Source organism: Magallana gigas, chromosome 5, assembly GCF_963853765.1.
Source record: "Magallana gigas chromosome 5, xbMagGiga1.1, whole genome shotgun sequence".
NCBI lineage: Eukaryota > Metazoa > Mollusca > Bivalvia > Ostreida > Ostreidae > Magallana > Magallana gigas.
Genome location: NC_088857.1, coordinates 12,830,953 through 12,850,467, shown reverse-complemented (window position 1 = coordinate 12,850,467; position 19,515 = coordinate 12,830,953). Strand labels below are relative to the sequence as shown.

The 19,515-nt window shown below is 40.2% G+C and overlaps 3 protein-coding genes across 4 annotated transcripts; 2 read left to right on the top strand and 1 right to left on the bottom strand.

Annotated features, from left to right (window-relative positions):
- Positions 1-494: 494 nt before the first annotated feature.
- Positions 495-5,337, top strand: LOC105341396 (uncharacterized). Its single transcript, XM_066084495.1, has 6 exons — positions 495-653; positions 1,374-1,446; positions 3,438-3,501; positions 4,072-4,187; positions 4,379-4,406; positions 4,876-5,337. Exons 1-6 carry the CDS (start codon positions 533-535, stop codon positions 4,951-4,953), a joined length of 480 nt encoding a protein of 159 aa, XP_065940567.1. The 5' UTR covers positions 495-532; the 3' UTR covers positions 4,954-5,337.
- A 6-nt stretch (positions 5,338-5,343) lies between these two features.
- LOC105341394 (fas apoptotic inhibitory molecule 1) lies at positions 5,344-10,348 on the bottom strand. 2 transcript variants are annotated; one of them, XM_034465338.2, is made up of 5 exons: positions 10,273-10,348; positions 9,211-9,332; positions 8,471-8,699; positions 7,994-8,043; positions 5,344-7,362 (listed from the first exon to the last, which is right to left on the bottom strand). In XM_034465338.2, the coding sequence occupies exons 2-5, from the start codon at positions 9,322-9,324 to the stop codon at positions 7,213-7,215; spliced, it is 543 nt and encodes a 180-aa protein (XP_034321229.1). In that variant the 5' UTR covers positions 9,325-9,332; positions 10,273-10,348; the 3' UTR covers positions 5,344-7,212. The 2 variants fall into 2 exon arrangements, with proteins under 2 accessions (XP_034321229.1, XP_011446216.3); XM_011447914.4 differs by having other exon boundaries at positions 10,330-10,348.
- Positions 10,349-16,031: 5,683 nt separating this feature from the next.
- LOC136275399 (uncharacterized) lies at positions 16,032-18,790 on the top strand. The gene is made up of 8 exons (XM_066084355.1): positions 16,032-16,173; positions 16,371-16,627; positions 16,925-17,032; positions 17,174-17,431; positions 17,582-17,678; positions 17,889-17,993; positions 18,414-18,532; positions 18,674-18,790. The coding sequence occupies exons 1-8, from the start codon at positions 16,032-16,034 to the stop codon at positions 18,788-18,790; spliced, it is 1,203 nt and encodes a 400-aa protein (XP_065940427.1).
- Positions 18,791-19,515: the final 725 nt, after the last annotated feature.

The following is a 19,515-nucleotide window of genomic DNA, read 5'->3' as shown; positions in this document are numbered from 1 at the left end:
TATGATGGGTGTGTTTCAGCTCAGGTGAGCTAAAAAGAAGAAGTCGTTCGTCTAGGTGCACATGCACTTGTTTCTGTAATTTTTTTTTTTTGGGGGGGGGGGGGGGGTCAAGATGTTCGGATATGTCTGCCCCATGTGTGCTTCAGTGACGTACATGCATGTATATTCCATGTAGCCAAAGATTTTGAACATTTATACATAGCTGGTCTACAGTACATGCTATTCTTTCTGGTTTCATCTATATAATGTATATAGGCCTATATATTCTGTATGTATAGTTTGCAGATGATGCTTGTTTCTATAAAGATACAATCATGTATTAATCTTCAGTTGTTTAGAGAGACGAATGGTTTCGTTTTTGTTTTGTTTTTGTTTTTTGCTTCATGTTTAAATTTTTAATTCAAATAAAACTGTCCATGATTACCAAAACGTATACATGTAATTTATAAAACGATCTTTTTCCCTGTGCTGAACCCTGACTCATGTGATAGTCACGTGATTATTTTTTTCAGGACAGGGAAATATCATTAACATGTCGCGAGCAATTGCAGTTAGCGTTTTGGGGTTTTTTGTGTTGCTGGAGGCATGTCATGCACATCTCTGTCTGATAAGTCCTATTCAAAGAGGCTCTCTTGCAGGAATTAACAAACAAGGTATGATACATTTATGTTTAAAAAAAAAAAAATGCGATTACGAAACAGTTGACAGTGTGATCACATGTTCATGCTGCATTCTACTCGATAGCTCTGTATTATAGTCTACACCGCATAAGGCGTATATATAAAAAAAAAACTGTAAAATATATTACAGGTAAAATAATTGAATCGCATGAGAGACGGTACGTACATGCGCGGATCTAGATATAGAGGGCCCCCCCTTCCCATTAATATTAACAATTACCTATATGCATAGGCGTCGGAAGCAAATTGAAAGTGGGGGGGCTAGACTAATCCTCAGAAATATTGAGAAAAAAGTAATTCCCAAAATCATGGAAATCCTAATCCGTGGGGGGGGGGGGGGGGGGGGGGGGGGGGGGAGTATACCTATACTTCCAAAAAAAAAAATTTACTTACCAAAATTTTTTTCTCAAAATCATGAAATTCCTAATCCGGGGGGGGGGGGGGGGGGGGGGGGGGGGGGGCTAGTATGCTTCTGAATCTAACCTCTCAATCTTTCAAGGTAAATTTAGGAACAATAGTCTTTCCTCCGAGAAAAAGTGGGGGGGCTGAACCCTCTATCATGCTATGTTTCTAATGGTTAGGTATAACTTTGCAAAAAAAGTGGGGGGGCTAAGCCCCCCCTAGCCCCCCCCGGTTCCGACGCCTATGATATGTCAGTGTGAATCTCAGTTAATTGATCTTTTTTGTCTTCAGGAAATGACAACTGCTTCCAAATTAAGGGTCCCTGTGGAAAACTACCAGCAAGTAAAGACAATGTCATCATAAGGTTTGTGTGTGCTTGGACATCATCAACTTGAGGTCTCAGTATAATTAAATTTATCAACTCCTCATCCTGTTGCCTGCAACTAGGATGATGAAGGGAGGAGTTAGGCTGATGGTTGTAACGAGAAGTACTTTAAAACAATTAATGCTTTCGTTGGTGGTCAAAACTAGTCTTGATTTTAGTTTCTGGTGTTTTGTTATAAACTTTATTTCTGATTTGTTATATACACAGAAATACACATGTAGCAAGTTAGCTACAGGGTTGGAAATAAGAGCCCGCCCGACCGCCCGAGACGGTCTGTTTCTTAGGCGGGCGGGGGCGAAACTTCAAAAGACAGCCCGGCGGTCGGGCTAATTTTAATAGCCAGTTCCTAGTTTAAAACCGACAATTTTATTTTTAAGTTATTTACCTCATTAACAAAAAGTACAGACAATGTCGGTTGTTAGGTTTCGTTGAGAATTAGGTATGCTCTACAAGTTGTAATCTATTCGCTCATTGGTCTGAATGATTGTTATAGCCAACCAGTGTTCACAATACAATTTTGTTCGGCCCTATTGCAATAGAAGCAACATGCTAGATGATGCGCAAGTTTTTGAGTTTGTCGATTCCCCAAAAGCGTTCCTTGATTGACGCTAAAGGAAAAAAAGTATACAACCAAAACAAAAGACGCCGATGTACAGTTCCGGGATGGAAAGTAGAATGTATGGCTGATAAGTTAGGAAACACATGGGAAGCTCTATAATAATGTAAACAATGTCGAGGGTGGATAGGTTGTACACCACTATTATTTTTTACGATATATTCTGACCAAAGTCACGCGTATTTAGATGTGGGTAGTTGATTTTAAACAATCTTCTGGCGAAATCTCCCTTTACAACTTTTAAAACAAAAATTCATAAACGATTTAGTAACAAATAAACACAAAGACACAAGAGTTTACTCGGAGACATCGAAGTTACTCATGTGGTTGAAAACCAAGTACAAGCATTTTCATCCCCTGTGCAAGTAATTGGCGTAAGAAAATCAAGTTACCTCGTATTTTTACAAAAGCGGAAAAATTATGCGTTTTAACCGTTTTTATCTCATTGAAAATACAGCCCTGTCACTAGCGGAAAACCCCTCAAAACAAACGAGAAATCTGGAATTATTTTGTTTTGACCATATTTTGAACCTACAGAAAAATAGTGTTGTGAGACCAAAACACAATTTGCAGTTAAAAGGAGTGCATCTGACCGAATAAATAAATTTTTATCACAATTATTTACAGTTGTTTTAATTTAACCCCTTTCAATGTTTGATATCATATTATTGTCAATCTTTCAAATTGTTTAGAAAGTTCATGATTATGACATTGTTAGCTTGCTTCTAAAAGAGGGTTTATAATTATATATATATGTAGGTGAATAGTTTCATTTTTTAAGCATGTTAAACTTAATAATAAGCATTCTTTTGGTTTGGGTTAGATATGGTTTCAAATACTTGAAAGTTAAAGATTTCGAGGGGCCTGTGTTACAGATGTAAATATTAAGCTTTATGTATAGTTCATTCATAATAATGAACATTTTTATCAGGACTGGCAGATTTTGGGCAGGGCTGGTAACTTTTTAACGTAGCCAGCCCTGTGGCTGGCTGCTATTTTTGGTGAATTTCCAACTCTGTAGCTATTATACAGTTTTATATCCACATATTTATGATCTTAATAATCTTTTGGGTTAGGATAGTATGGGAATTTTACATATTCCTTTGAGGAAAAAGTCTTTCATCAGACCAGTTAAAATACACAATCTAGAGTCAGACTAGCTTATGTTATTAAATGATTTTCTATTAATGAAGTTTCATTTTAATGTTAACAGTTATTATTAACCTCTTTGTACTAGTAAGGCATATATATATATATATATATATATATATATATATATATATATATATATATATATATATATATATATATATATATATCTCTCTCTCTCTCTCTCTCTCTCTTATTTTCATAGACCAGGGCAAATGCTGAGTGTTACTTTCCAGAAAAATTTGGATCATTTTCTGAGCGCATCACCTGTACGTACATGTATTTATTGTTATACAGTTTGTTAGTTATTATTCTGTACAAGTATGAAACAAATAATGAAACATTTAAGCAATTAAGGTCAGACGACACGTTCCTCATGAATCTTTTTTGTATCTCCTTGTAATAAAGAGTTCCAATAAGAAATATTAATTTTATAATTACTTTAAAAATGATCAAAATTTACTTGAATTTGGTTATATGTGTACATGGTCGAGTGGTTAGATACGTGGTCACTCACTGCCAAAGGCGTATATGTTCTAGAGGTCGTGAGTTCAAATCCCAGCCCCGGCGGAGATATAGTTCTAATTTAGTGAATTTCGCTGTACTGTATATGTATTTATTTTTATATCAGCAATTCAAGTGTATTTTCAAGAAGATTATATAGAAAATTGCATACTATAGTATTTTGCAGAAATGCCTAGTAAGGTACCCTTATTTTTTGCAAGAAAGCTTGTCAAAGTAGTAGTAAACCATTAACAAATTCCTGGAAAAAGTTATCTAAAATTGAGGAACGTGTCGTCTGACCTTAATATACTACTTTTTTTTTTTTTTTTGTACAGGGAAACTTTACTGTTGCCTTTGGGAGTGTTGCGGGTGAGAAATTTCAGCTGCTAACCACCATACCAGATGAAGGAGAAAAATCGTTGACTCTCTATACTGCTCAGGTTAAGATTCCGTAAGTAGAAATTTTCACTAATCATTACATTAATTTTATCCTACCAGATTACATATTGGTGTAATGCATAAACATAAATGTACATAATTTTACATGCATATCTATAGACCAAGTTAAGACCAAGTTCGGTTTACCACAAGTTTAGATTAAATTCAGGAATTCAATACACAATTTTTCTGAATGTTTTGTAGGATGGTAAAAGGAAACTATGCCATTCAGGTGAGAGATTTTATATTTACACTCATTCATGTACCATGGATGAGTTAATCCAAAGTTATTTTCAATTAAAAATTGTGCAGTATCAATAGAGAAACATGTACTTTGTGTTTATATATTCATACTTTATTCATAAGAATGCAAATAAATGACAATTCAATATTACCTTAAGATTTAATACAGTTTTTGTTACAAGGACTGGATGGATGATCATTTTTAGACTAGTACATCGTTTATCAATTGCAATCTCCTTAAAAAGTAGAGCTCTGTACAGTGTATAAAGATACCGGTATAGATACTTTTCAAATTTTAAAGAGAATTTTTTTGGATTTTGTCTTGATGGCTAAGGAAGTCATCTATGAGTCTCAAATGATAAGGCAGATCTGAAGTGTAGTAATGTATATTGACCATCCATTCAGCCTCCTTAATGCCAGAACATTTATTCACATCATCTGTGACTGCTTGTTTGTAGGTTACCTACAATACCAATAATCCTAAAGCACCGCCACAGTTTTACCAGTGTGCCGATGTTACAGTTGCAAATCTGTAGGAGCAGCTGAAAGAATGCTATTGTGATTTATAAACATGATATCATCTAAACTCATTCTCACAGACAGGGAGTGAAAGGGAGAGTATGTGTGCATGTTTGTGTTTTCTTCTTTTTGAATTATTTCACTATTTTCACAATTTTTTGTCATTTGAATCTCTATACTTTTTGATGTGCATTTTATGTAAAGGTAATTATGGGAGAGGATGTTTTCCTCTTGAATTCATTAATTTTGTTAATTACCTTTTCCTTTTTCTACACTTAGTATTTTTTTTTATATGCATTTGTTATTTTCAAAAATACTTTAAAAAAATACTCTGTACTTTACATTATTAATTCCAGAATTAATAATTAATATATTATTCCTTTAATAAAAATGAAGACAAATTTCAGTGAATTTATTTTTATATTTATTTCAAACATTAAAAACTACATAGAAAGGGTTGTAAAATCAAACAAAATCATTTAAGAATCACAGATACATATGTGACAACAAGATCCTTCAATTGATAAATATCACAAATAATATTGTAAAGTTACTGCAGACCCATGCATGCAGAGTGCTAAGAAAATGGTTGGATATACGCACAGTTTCGGTATAATCTCATAGATTGTCATTATACAGCCAAAACAAAAATAATGATATGATAAATTTACAGTATTTTTCTGATTTTAATATGAGCATAATATTGTTGATCACAGAAATACAAAATTCAATACAATAATTTTTTCAAGACTGAAATAAAATGCAGATCTACTCAAGTATAATTGGGCATCAAAGCAAGAAATTTTTATAAATGAAAACATGTACATAAAATTTGACAACAAAATTTTCTTGCTTAGAAGATGAATGGATACAGCGGAAGTTAAAAATTTGAGATCAAGTCACAGCAATGTTGACAGGTCCTAACACATTAGCCATAATAGGGCAAGGTGGATTTTTTTATTAATCAGGACTTAATCAACTAAAAATTGTGCTTCTCTACTTTATTTATAACCACCAAACACAAAAGCTTTAAATAAGCACATTCTTATCATTCTGAACAGAAGAAAGAATCAGAAATAACCTTTTTGTCTAGCAAATACATGTTCATACATACAAAGTACATGTACATACATACTCGCTATTAAAGTATATCTGGTTATTTTGGAATGTTGGAATTTATAGCTTATACAGATATTTGTGTATCAAAATTATTGACAAATTACTTTTCTTACCGTAATTATATGCGAGTTCTCACAAAATATGTATTATCCTATCAAATAAATAATCAATACACTGAATGTGTATATCAAAATAAACAGATATGTACACACATACATATGGCAAATATCTACCCAAGAAATCTAAAATACATCATAAAAATGAGGCACAAATATAATCAAAAGATTCAAAACATGTTAGGGTGCACAATGCTATGTCGCCATTGGTGTAGATTGGTCAAACAGCACCTGGGATATTATCATGAGGTACCTGTTGTAGTACATGTAATTGTAGCATTTTTAGCATGTGTTTTGGCCTCTGATATGTCACACAATTGCACGCAGGTTCATTGCAACAAGTGGTTCATATCTAACAGGAATAAAATACTGTAGATTCCTTATTATACATGAGAACCTAATTCTGCAATTCTGCTATTTTGAATCAAATTGCGAGAATATAAAATCGCGAACACCAAAATTTTGTTATAATTTAATATACTTTACAACTGTCTTAAAAAAAGGTGAAATTTTAATATCTGTACGGGGTGTTTCTCGCAATTTTACTTGGATATTAATTCCTTGTATTTAATTAGGAATCTACAGTATACAACTGTTTAATAGTTGCTTATTTTTCAAAGTACATTGTACAAGTATGAAGCTGAATACCCTTCTGACCAATCTACAAGTGGAGGTATTTTTGTAGGAACAAAACCATCGTAAAACTTTGTTTTCACATTATAAGAAAGAATTAACTTTGATACATTCCACCATAAAAACAAAAGAGAGTGATACATAAAATTATAATGAAAAAACTGTTAGATTATGACTGAGAAAAATGCATGCAATCACGAAAAAAAAGTAAATGATATTCGAACAAAAATGCTGATGTCACATTACAACAGTGTAGGGTACAGTGTATATGGACGGAATGGTATATAAAAAAAAATAAATCTAACTATCAAACCAAATCTAAATTCTCCTGAAAAAGAAAATCTGGAATGAAATAAAATAAATCAGCTTTAAAAAGCATCATATTTCTCTATAAGGTCATAAGCTAGGTCAATCGCTGCATTCTGGGATTTCTGTGTCGTCTACGAACAGTTTATGTAGAATTCCGTCACGCCGCCGCCCACTGCTAATGGCGGTGATGTGGGCAGAGTGAGCCCCGATCTGGAAATGAGTCTCTGTTCCTTCTTCCCCAAATTCTCCCTGAAATAAAACAAGATTATAGACTACCTGATTTTATCTTAGTCCTTCTTTCACTTTAAGGTCAGACACGACCTATCTTCCATAATTTTCTCTTTTTTCTATCTCCGCAATGTGAAGCTTTCCACTGCGTTATGCCAAATTTATATTTTCATGTTACATGATTTTTTTTTTTATTTTGATATATGGTTTCAATCGAAAATACATGTTTTGACTTTTCCAAAAAGCATTTAATTGCATTTTGTATGCAATTAAAAGAAAAATTCAAAATATTCTAACTCCGAAATTAGCCTGGTAATGCACCCTGAGTTTTTGGGCATTAACAGATTTTAATGCAAATAAAGAAGAAATAATCTATCAAGGAAAATTATATAAAACTGAGGAACGTTGCATCTGTCTTTAACAATATATACCCCCACTGAACCTTACGGTAGTAATATTGTGGGTTAGAGATTTGTAACCATATTATTTCCAAAAAGGAGGTCACTTCCTGTAACCCATGAACATTGATATGAGTAAATTTTTTCATTACTTCCTTAATTATTATTCATAATCAACCATTTTCTTCATTAAATTTTTACAATATAACTAGCTGCAGATTTCTTAAATATTGAATGAAAATCAAATTACTTACAAATGTTTCCACTTTGTCTCCATTCACCCAAACATCCAGTGTGTCTTTTTCTGTTGATAAAACAATAATAAATGTAAGGCACTGTTTTGTATGAAGATAAATAAATAAATAAATAAACTGTAAAATCAAACAGCCAATAAATGCTGTTGAATTAATTACTTGGTTTTTATTTTCTTTTTTTTTAAAACTGATATTCAATAAGAGATTCAGTTTACAAATATTGCTATGTCTCAAAAACAATAAGGATGACTGATATATTACGGGTTATTAAACCTAAATGAATGGGAGCTGTTATTTGCAATCTGTCTTACGAAAACCAAATTGAGACGTGAAGTAGTTTTACCAGGTGCCATGAAAATAAACTGATTTGTTTACATACGTCAGACAACAACAGTTGTTTGTTAAAATTATTACATGTAAATGCAACTTCAGCAGACAAAAAAACACCCCTTCTAAACTGTAAGAACATATTCTCACCCAAGCACACCCTGATGGGGTTCCCTGCAATGGTCAGAACCCACGCCTTCTGAACTTTGCTCTGGTTCTCGCGGAACTTGTTCAAACTTTTCCCATTGACTTCCAGTGTGTATTCATAAGCAAATCCACTGACAGCGTCTATAGTGATTGTACATTTGGCCTTGCTGTGGCCTACCTGAAAGTGTTCCTTGCCGACTAACTTGAACATCCAGTCTACCTTATAGATCTCCTACAATATAACAAAAATTGGATTCATATTAGAAATGCTATTTATGAATCATTTCTGGGTTGGGGGCTCAGACAAAGTTTTATTAAGACAATAAACTAGTTTAATAAAAAATAAAAAAACAGAAATAAATAGCATATGAATACTGGTATTATGAATTTGAATAACAGACAGAGTTTTATTTACTGACAGTAGACCAGTTTTATAAAAACAACAGATTGAAATAAATAGCATTTGAATATTGGTATTATGAATTTGGATATCATTTCATTATTTTGTATATAACCAATATATGTAAGTTCAGGCCATGGCTATCAAAAAGTATAACAAAAAAAGATCTACAACTGAAATCAGAATAGATATAGCTGAAGAGAAAACACCAGGAAAAAGGAGTTCATATCTTTAAATTAAAATATTTTGTTTGGTACAAAATGTACAAAAACAGTTAAACAGGTATATTCAAACTATGCAAAAAATTCTTCAACACTTGTCGAATTCAATAAAAGTAACATACCTTTCCGTCCACTCGGATGACTCTTTTGCCAGATGTTGTCCCATGTTCAAACTCAATGTCATGGACTCCATCAGGTAGGGCCACCTGCCATGTGGCTACCACGTCGTTGGACATTGTTAAAGCTACCAATAAAAGAGAAACCTTAACACTGACAGCTACTTATAAAAAACAAAGTCACACAGAGACAAAATGACATTTTACAAACCAAGTTAAAATCTGGTGTACAGGAATTAGATTGTCTAAAGTATTAGACAGGAGATAGGAAAATGAACTTTTCTTTCAAAACTCCTTGTGGTGTGTGAATATTTTACAATTGTTTTATTTACATATACGTATATATCATGACAAAACATGATCTAATATCAAAATTGGCAGGAAAACATTAATAATTTGACAATATGGCTCATTTATTCTTCATAGTTTGTAACAGGTCATTGACAAAATAGAAAACAATTGAACTAATTAATCCGACTAATTAGTAAAGAATAGCAGGTGATCACCAGGACCTCCTTTGAAACTGAGGATAATAGAAAAGTAGCTTATAGTTTTGAATCTACAGTTATTTAAGTTAGTGAATACTATTCTAAGTTTATCTGTCTGCAAATAACATTGACAATAGATTTTGCTGATAAACATGATAAATATAGATTCAAGTTTGTAAACTATAATTTACAGTCATTATCTTAAGCTAAGAGTTAATAATATTTTCACAATTGTGAATCTATATTTATCAGATAAACTATGTTTTACAACCGCAACTGGTTGCTTTCAGTATCAATTATACATGTATTCGTGATAATATTGCACTAACATGAATTCTATAAATTTATTTCTGAAAAATGGAAATTTTCCAATATAATGCATGACAACATTAATATCAATAATACAGGTATGTGTGAAGTCTGTCAGTGTGAAACTGCTTGATCTAGATTTAACCACAACACAGTCACAAATGACATATGTAGCATTGTTATGCAGTTCTGGGCAAACCTGTTTCGTTTCCTGTTAAAACTTTTAATTTTATCTTGGATAAAGATAGAAAATATATATGCTAATATGAACTTTTATCGGAAGAAAAGCTTATAATGCCTGTAAAGTATGCTGCTGGGCAACACTTACACAAAATACGGGTACCTTCCCAACGAGGTATAGAATAGGGTACTTTTTATATCCTATAACCAGGCACTATAACCAGGATGTGCGCATGCGTGAACCAACTTTCCATCGGGATCGGTAAACGATTGGGAGGAAATTCGAAAGCTATTTGGAGGAACTTCGAACTGATATATGTGCAATTTAAAAATGCGATTTTTATATAAAAAATATGATCAGAAGTGATAAAAATGTTATGTACATTAGATTTTACACCAAAAAATTAAATAAATAATTGAGAGAACAATCAAAATCAATGTTACAGGAAAACAACAGGCACTTAGCATCGGAAGGGGGGGGGGGGGGTTGGAATGGGGGCAGGGACAGGGGGACGGGACTGCAGTTTCATTACATACATGTATGCTAGTATAAAGACTTTATGTAAACCAATATTATCTCGTGCATTGTTCCATTCACCAGGTTCTACAAACACCTTAGTCCAAAATAAATAAAAAATCCAAGACTAAGAGGGGAAGAAAGAAGAAATCTATTTTCCTTTTTTTTTTTTTTACTCAGGAGCTATTTTGTTGGAGGGGTATTAGGGGTGAACAGGTCACTAAACCCTTGAAGATCTACCCATGACCTATCACCAGGGTCTGTATACACATAACCAGGGTCAGTATACCCATCATCATGGTCTACAGGGTCAGAGTACGTATCACCAGAGTCTGTGTGCCCATCACCAGAGTCTGTACACCCATAACCAGGGCTAGTATACCCATCACCAGGGTCTCCATACCTATCACCAGGGTCAGAGTACGTATCACCAGAGTCTGTGTGCCCATCACCAGAGTCTGTACACCCATAACCAGGGTCAGTATACCCATCACCAGGGTCTCCATACCTATCACAAGGGTCAGAGAACGTATCACCAGAGTCTGTGTGCCCTTCACCAGGGTCTGTACACCCATAACCAGGGCCAGTATACCCATCACAGGGTCTCCATACCTATCACCAGGGTCAGAGAACGTATCACCAGAGTCTGTGTGCCCTTCACCAGAGTCTGTACACCCATAACAAGGGCCAGTATACCCATCACCAGGGTCTTCATACCTATCACCAGGGTCAGAGTACGTATCACCAGAGTCTGTGTGCCCATCACCAGGGTCTGTATACCCATAACAGGGCCAGTATACCCATCACCAGGGTCTCCATACCTATCACCAGGGTCAGAGTACGTATCACCAGAGTCTGTGTGCCCATCACCAGAGTCTGTACACCCATAACCAGGGCCAGTATACCCATCACCAGGGTCTCCATACCTATCACCAGGGTCTAAGTACGTGTCACCAGAGTCTGTGTGCCCATCACCAGGGTCTGGATACCCATAACCAGGGTCAGTATACCCATCACCAGGGTCTCCATACCTATCACCAGGGTCAGAGTACGTATCACCAGAATCTGTGTGCCCATCACCAGGGTCTGTACACCCATAACCAGGGCCAGTATACCCATCACCAGGGTCTCCATACCTATCACCAGGGTCAGAGTACGTATCACCAGAGTCTGTGTGCCCTTCACCAGAGTCTGTACACCCATAACAAGGGCCAGTATACCCATCACCAGGGTCTTCATACCTATCACCAGGGTCAGAGTACGTATCACCAGAGTCTGTGTGCCCATCACCAGGGTCTGTATACCCATAACAGGGCCAGTATACCCATTACCAGGGTCTCCATACCTATCACCAGGGTCAGAGTACGTATCACCAGAGTCTGTGTGCCCATCACCAGAGTCTGTACACCCATAACCAGGGCCAGTATACCCATCACCAGGGTCTCCATACCTATCACCAGGGTCTAAGTACGTGTCACCAGAGTCTGTGTGCCCATCACCAGGGTCTGGATACCCATAACCAGGGTCAGTATACCCATCACCAGGGTCTCCATACCTATCACCAGGGTCAGAGTACGTATCACCAGAATCTGTGTGCCCATCACCAGGGTCTGTACACCCATAACCAGGGCCAGTATACCCATCACCAGGGTCTCCATACCTATCACCAGGGTCAGAGTACGTATCACCAGAGTCTGTGTGCCCTTCACCAGAGTCTGTACACCCATAACCAGGGCCAGTATACCCATCACCAGGGTCTTCATACCTATCACCAGGGTCAGAGTACGTATCACCAGAGTCTGTGTGCCCATCACCAGGGTCTGTATACCCATAACCAGGGCCAGTATACCCATCACCAGGGTCTCCATACCTATCACCAGGGTCAGAGTACGTGTCACCAGAGTCTGTGTGCCCATCACCAGAGTCTGTAAACCCATAACCAGGGCCAGTATACCCATCACCAGGGTCTCCATACCTATCACCAGGGTCAGAGTACGTGTCACCAGAGTTTGTGTGCCCATCACCATTGTCTGTATACCCATAACCAGGGTCAGTATACCCATCACCAGGGTCCCCATACCTATCACCAGGGTCAGAGTACGTATCACCAGAGTCTGTGTGCCCTTCACCAGAGTCTGTACACCCATAACCAGGGCCAGTATACCCATCACCAGGGTCTTCATACGTATCACCAGGGTCTCCATACCTATCACCAGGGTCAGAGTACGTGTCACCAGAGTTTGTGTGCCCATCACCATTGTCTGTATACCCATAACCAGGGTCAGTATACCCATCACCAGGGTCCCCATACCTATCACCAGGGTCAGAGTACGTATCACCAGAGTCTGTGTGCCCTTCACCAGAATCTGTACACCCATAACCAGGGCAAGTATACCCATCACCAGGGTCTCCATACCTATCACCAGGGTCAGAGTACGTGTCACCAGAGTTTGTGTGCCCATCACCAGTGTCTGGATACCCATAACCAGGGTCAGTATACCCATCACCAGGGTCTCCATACCTATCACCAGGGTCAGCGTACGTATCACCAGAGTCTGTGTGCCCATCACCAGAGTCTGTACACCCATAACCAGGGTCAGTATACCCATCACCAGGGTCTCCATACCTATCACCAGGGTCAGAGTACGTATCACCAGAGTCTGTGTGCCCATCACCAGAGTCTGTACACCCATAACCAGGGCCAGTATACCCATCACCAGGGTCTCCATACCTATCACCAGGGTCAGAGTACGTGTCACCAGAGTTTGTGTGCCCATCACCAGGGTCTGTATACCCATAACCAGGGTCAGTATACCCATCACCAGGGTCTCCATACCTATCACCAGGGTCAGAGTACGTATCACCAGAGTCTGTGTGCCCTTCACCAGAGTCTGTACACCCATAACCAGGGTCTGTATACCCATCACCAGGGTCTCCATACCTATCACCAGGGTCAACGTACGTATCACCAGAGTCTGTGTGCCCATCACCAGAATCTGTACACCCATAACCAGGGCAAGTATACCCATCACCAGGGTCTCCATACCTATCACCAGGGTCAGAGTACGTGTCACCAGAGTTTGTGTGCCCATCACCATTGTCTGTTTACCCATAACCAGGGCCAGTATACCCATCAACAGGGTCTCCATACCTATCACCAGGGTCAGAGTACGTATCACCAGAATCTGTGTGCCCCTCACCAGAGTCTGTACACCCATAACCAGGGCCAGTATACCCATCACCAGGGTCTCAATACCTATCACCAGGGTCAGAGTACGTATCACCAGAATCTGTGTACCCATCACCAGAGTCTGTACACCCATAACCAGGGCCAGTATACCCATCACCAGGGTCTTCATACCTATCACCAGGGTCAGCGTACGTATCACCAGAGTCTGTGTGCCCATCACCAGGGTCTGTACACCCGTAACAGGGCCAGTATACCCATCACCAGGGTCTCCATACCTATCACCAGAGTCAGAGTACGTGTCACCAGAGTTTGTGTGCCCATCACCAGGGTCTGGATACCCATAACCAGGGCAAGTATACCCATCACCAGGGTCTCCATACCTATCACCAGAGTCAGAGTACGTATCACCAGAGTCTGTGTGCCCATCACCAGAGTCTGTACACCAATAACCAGGGTCAGTATACCCATCACCAGGGTCTCCATTCCTATCACCAGGGTCAGAGTACGTATCACCAGAGTCTGTGTGCCTATCACCAGGGTCTGTACACCCATGACCAGGGTCAGTATACCCATCACCAGGGTCTCCAGGGTCAGAGTACGTATCACCAGAGTCTGTGTGTCTGTCACCAGAGTTTGTACACTCATGACCAGGGTTAGAATACCCATCATCAGGGTCTCCATAGCTATCACCAGGGTCAGTGTAGGTATCACCAGAGTCAGTGTGCCCATCACAAGTGTCAGTATACACATAACCAACAATAAAAAATCCAAGACAAGGAGGGGGAGAGGGTGAAATCTATATTTTTTTTCTTTTACTCAGGAGCTATTTTGTTTGGGGGGGGGGGGGGTATAAGGGGTGAACATGTCACTGACCCCTAATAGATCTATCCATGACCTATCACCAGGGTCTGTATACACATTACCAGGGTCAGTTACACATCACCAGGGTCTCCAGGGTCAGAGTACGTATTACCAGAGTCTGTGTGTCAGTCACCAGAGTTTGTACACCCATAACCAGGGTCAGTATACCCATCACCAGGGTCTCCATACGTATCACCAGGGTCAGAGTACGTATCACCAGAGTCTGTGTGCCCATCACCAGAGTCTGTACCCCCATAACCAGTGTCAGTATACCCATCACCAGGGTCATCATACCAATCACCAGGGTCAGAGTACGTATCACCAGAGTCTGTGTGCCCATCACCAGAGTCTGTACACCCATAACCAGGGCCAGTATGCCCATCACCAGGGTCTAAATACTTATCACCAGGAATAGTTTACGAATCAATAGGGTCTGTGTGCCCATCATTAGGGTCAGTATATCTATCACAACAGTCAGTGCACTTATCATCAGGGTTTGTACATCCATGACTTTGATCAGTAGACTTTCACCAGGATAACTGTACCTATTACCTATCACCAGAGTTAGTTTACCTAACGGCCGTGTCAGTGTACGCATCCGTGGGTCTGAGGGCCCATCTCCAAGGTCAGTATACCTATCACAAGAGTCAGTACATTTATCACCAGTATATCTATCACATTCTCTATCACCAGGGTCAGTATACCTATCGACAGAGTCAGTGTACGTATCACAAGGGTCTGTAGCCAATTACAGGGGTCAATATGTATCCATCACCAGAGTCGGTATACACAAAAGTGTAGATATTATAAGGTCAGCATACGTAACACCAGAATCTCAAAATCTATAACCAGGGTAAGTATAACCATCACCATCAGTATACATATCACAAGGATCATGAGTGTACGTATCACCAAGGTATGTGTAATCTGCACCAGGATCAGTATACCTATCACCAGGGTCACTCTACTTATCGACAGGGTCAGTATTACCTGACTCAGGTAATGGATATACAAACCCTAATGATAAGTGCACTGACTGTTGTGTTAGGTATACTGACCCTGGTGATGGGCACACAGACCCTATTGATGCGTACACTATCCTGGTGAAAAGTATTAAGACCCTGGTGAAGGGTAAACTGACCTTTGTTATGAATATACAGACCATTATAATGGGCACACAGACCCTAGTACTACGAACACTGACCCTACTAAAAGGTATAATGACCCAGGTGATATGTTTACAGTTCTGGTGATACGTACTCTGACTATGGTGATAGGCATTATGACCCTGGTGATAGGTATTGAGACCCTGGTGATGGGTATACTGACTTTGGCTACGGATGTACAGACACTGGTGATGAGCACACAGACTCTGGTGATACGTACTCTGACCCTGGTGATAGGTAGTGAGACCCTGGTGATGGGTATGCTGACCCTGGTTATGGGTGTATATACCCTGGTGATGGGTATACTGACCCTGGTTATGGGTGTACATACCCTGGTGATGGGTATACTGACCCTGGTTAAGGGTGTACAGACTCTGGTGATACGCACTCTGATCCTGGTGATAGATATGAAGACCCTGGTGATGGGTATACTGACCCTGGTTATGGGTGTACAGACCCGGGTGATTGGTATACTGACCCTGGTGAGGGTGTACAGACCCCGTTGTTGGGCACACAAACTCTAGTGATGGATATAGTGACCCTGGTGATAGGTATGGAGACCCTGGTGATGGGTATACTGGCCCTGGTTATGGGTGTACAGACCCTGGTGATAGGCACACAGACTCTGGTGATACGTACGCTGACCCATGTGATAGGTATGGAGACCCTGGTGATGGGTATACTGACCCTGGTTATGGGCGTACAGACCCTGGTGATGGGCACACAGACTCTGGTGATACGTACACTGACCCTGGTGATAGCTATGGAGACCCTGATGATGGGTATACTAACCCTGATCATGAGTGTACAGACTCTGGTGACTGGCACACAGACTCTGGTGATACGCACATTGACCCTGGAGACCCTGGTGATGGGTATACTGACCCTGGTCATGGGCGTACAGACCCTGGTGATGGGCACACAGACTCTTGTGATACGTACACTGACCCTGGTGATAGCTATGGAGACCCTGATGATGGGTATACTAACCCTGGTCATGAGTGTACAGACTCTGGTGACTGGCACACAGACTCTGGTGATACGTACATTGACCCTGGAGACCTTGGAGACCCTGGTGATGGGTATACTGACCCTGGTCTTGGGTGTACAGACCCTGGTGATAGGCACACAGACTCTGGTGATACGTACTCTGACCCTGGTGATAGGTATGGAGACCCTGGTGATGGGTATACTGACCCTGGTTATGGGTGTACATACCCTGGTGATGGGTATACTGACCCTGGTTATGGGTGTACAGACCCGGATGATTGGTATACTGACCCTGGTGATGGGTGTACAGACCCCTTTGTTGGGCACACAAACACTAATGATGGATATAATGACCCTGGTGATAGGTATGGAGACCCTGGTGATGGGTATACTGGCCCTGGTTATGGGTGTACAGACCCTGGTGATAGGCACAGAGACTCTGGTGATACGATCTCTGTCCCTGGTGATAGGTATGGAGACCCTGGTGATGGGTATACTGACCCTGGTTATGGGCGTACAGACCCTGGTGATGGGCACACAAACTCTGGTGATACGTACACTGACCCTGGTGATAGGTATGGAGACCCTGATGATGGGTATACTAACCCTGGTCATGAGTGTACAGACTCTGGTGACTGACACACAAACTCTGGTGATACGTACATTGACCCTGGAGACCCTGGTGATGGGTATACTGACCCTGGTCATGGGTGTACGGACCCTGGTGATAGGCACACAGATTCTGGTGAGACGTACTCTGACCCTGGTGATAGGTATGGAGACCCTGGTGATGGGTATGCTGACCCTGGTTATGGGTATACAGACCCTGGTGATGGGCACACAAACTCTGGTGACACGTACTCTGACCCTGGTGATAGGTATGGAGACCCTGGTGATGGGTATACTGGCCCTGGTTATGGGTGTACAGACTCTGGTGATGGGCACACAGACTCTGGTGACACGTACTCTGACCCTGGTGATAGGTATGGAGACCCTGGTGATGGGTATACTGACCCTGGTTATTGGTATACATACTCTGGTGATGGGTACACAGATTCTGGTGAGACGTACTCTGACCCTGGTGATAGGTATGGAGACCCTGGTGATGGGTATACTGGCCCTGGTTATGGGTGTACAGACTCTGGTGATGGGCACACAGATTCTGGTGATACGTACTCTGACCCTGGTGATAGGTATGGAGACCCTGGTGATGGGTATACTGGCCCTGATTATGAGTATACAGACTCTGGTGATGGGCACACAGACTCTGGTGATACGTACTCTGACCCTGGTGATAGGTATGGAGACCCTGGTGATGGGTATACTGGCCCTGATTATGAGTATACATACCCTGGTGATGGGCACACATACTCTGGTGATACGTACTCTGACCCTTGTGATAGGTATGGAGACCCTGGTGATGGGTATACTGACCCTGGTTATGGGTGTACAGACTCTGGTGATGGACACACAGACTCTGGTGATACGTACTCTGACCCTGGTGATAGGTATGGAGACCCTGGTGATGGGTATACTGACCCTGGTTATTGGTGTACATACTCTGGTGATGGGTACACAGATTCTGGTGAGACGTACTCTGACCCTGGTGATAGGTATGGAGACCCTGGTGATGGGTATACTGGCCCTGGTTATGGGTGTACAGACTCTGGTGATGGGCACACAGATTCTGGTGATACGTACTCTGACCCTGGTGATAGGTATGGAGACCCTGGTGATGGGTATACTGGCCCTGGTTATGGGTAAATAGACAATGGTGATGGGCACACAAACTCTGGTGATGCGTACTCTGACCCTGGAGACCATGGTGATGGGTATACTGACCCTGGTTATGTGTATACAGACCCTGGTGATAGGTCATGGGTAGATCTACAAGGGGTCTGTGACCTGTTCACCCCAAATCCCCCCCACCAACAAAATAGGTCCTGAGTAAAAAAAAGGAAAATAGATTTCACCTTTTTTCCCCTCCTAGTCTTGGATTTTTTTATTTATTTTGGAATAAGGTGTTTGTAGAACCTGGTGAAAGGAACAATGCACGAGATAATATTGGTTTACATAAAGTCTTTATACTAGCATACATGTATGTAATGAAACCATGATATTTTGTTCAGGCACCTAGCATCGTAGCAAAGTGGGTTGAGGGCAGACTCATCCAATCTTGCCTTGAAAAAAAAAACCAACTCAAAAATACTTTTTAAATAATTGAAAATCCTAATCCGTGGGGGTAGGGGGCTAAGTGTACCTTTAACTTCAATTTCACAGTTTATTTCCTCTCTTTCATTTCAAATTTTACATGGTCCCAAAAACATTGGGGGGGGGGGGTGCAACTGTATGTTAATTTACTTTTTTATAAGTATATTCAAGAAAAATATTTGCTGCGAGAAAACGTGTGCTGGAGGGGGGCAGTCCCGTCCCCCTGTCCCTGCCCCCATTCCAACCCCCAACCCCCCCCCCCCCCCCCTCCGATGCTAAGTGCCTGTTGTTTTCCTGTAACATTGATTTTGATTGTTCTCTCAATTATTTATTTAATTTTTTGGTGTAAAATCTAATGTACATAACATTTTTATCACTTCTGATAATATTTTTCATATA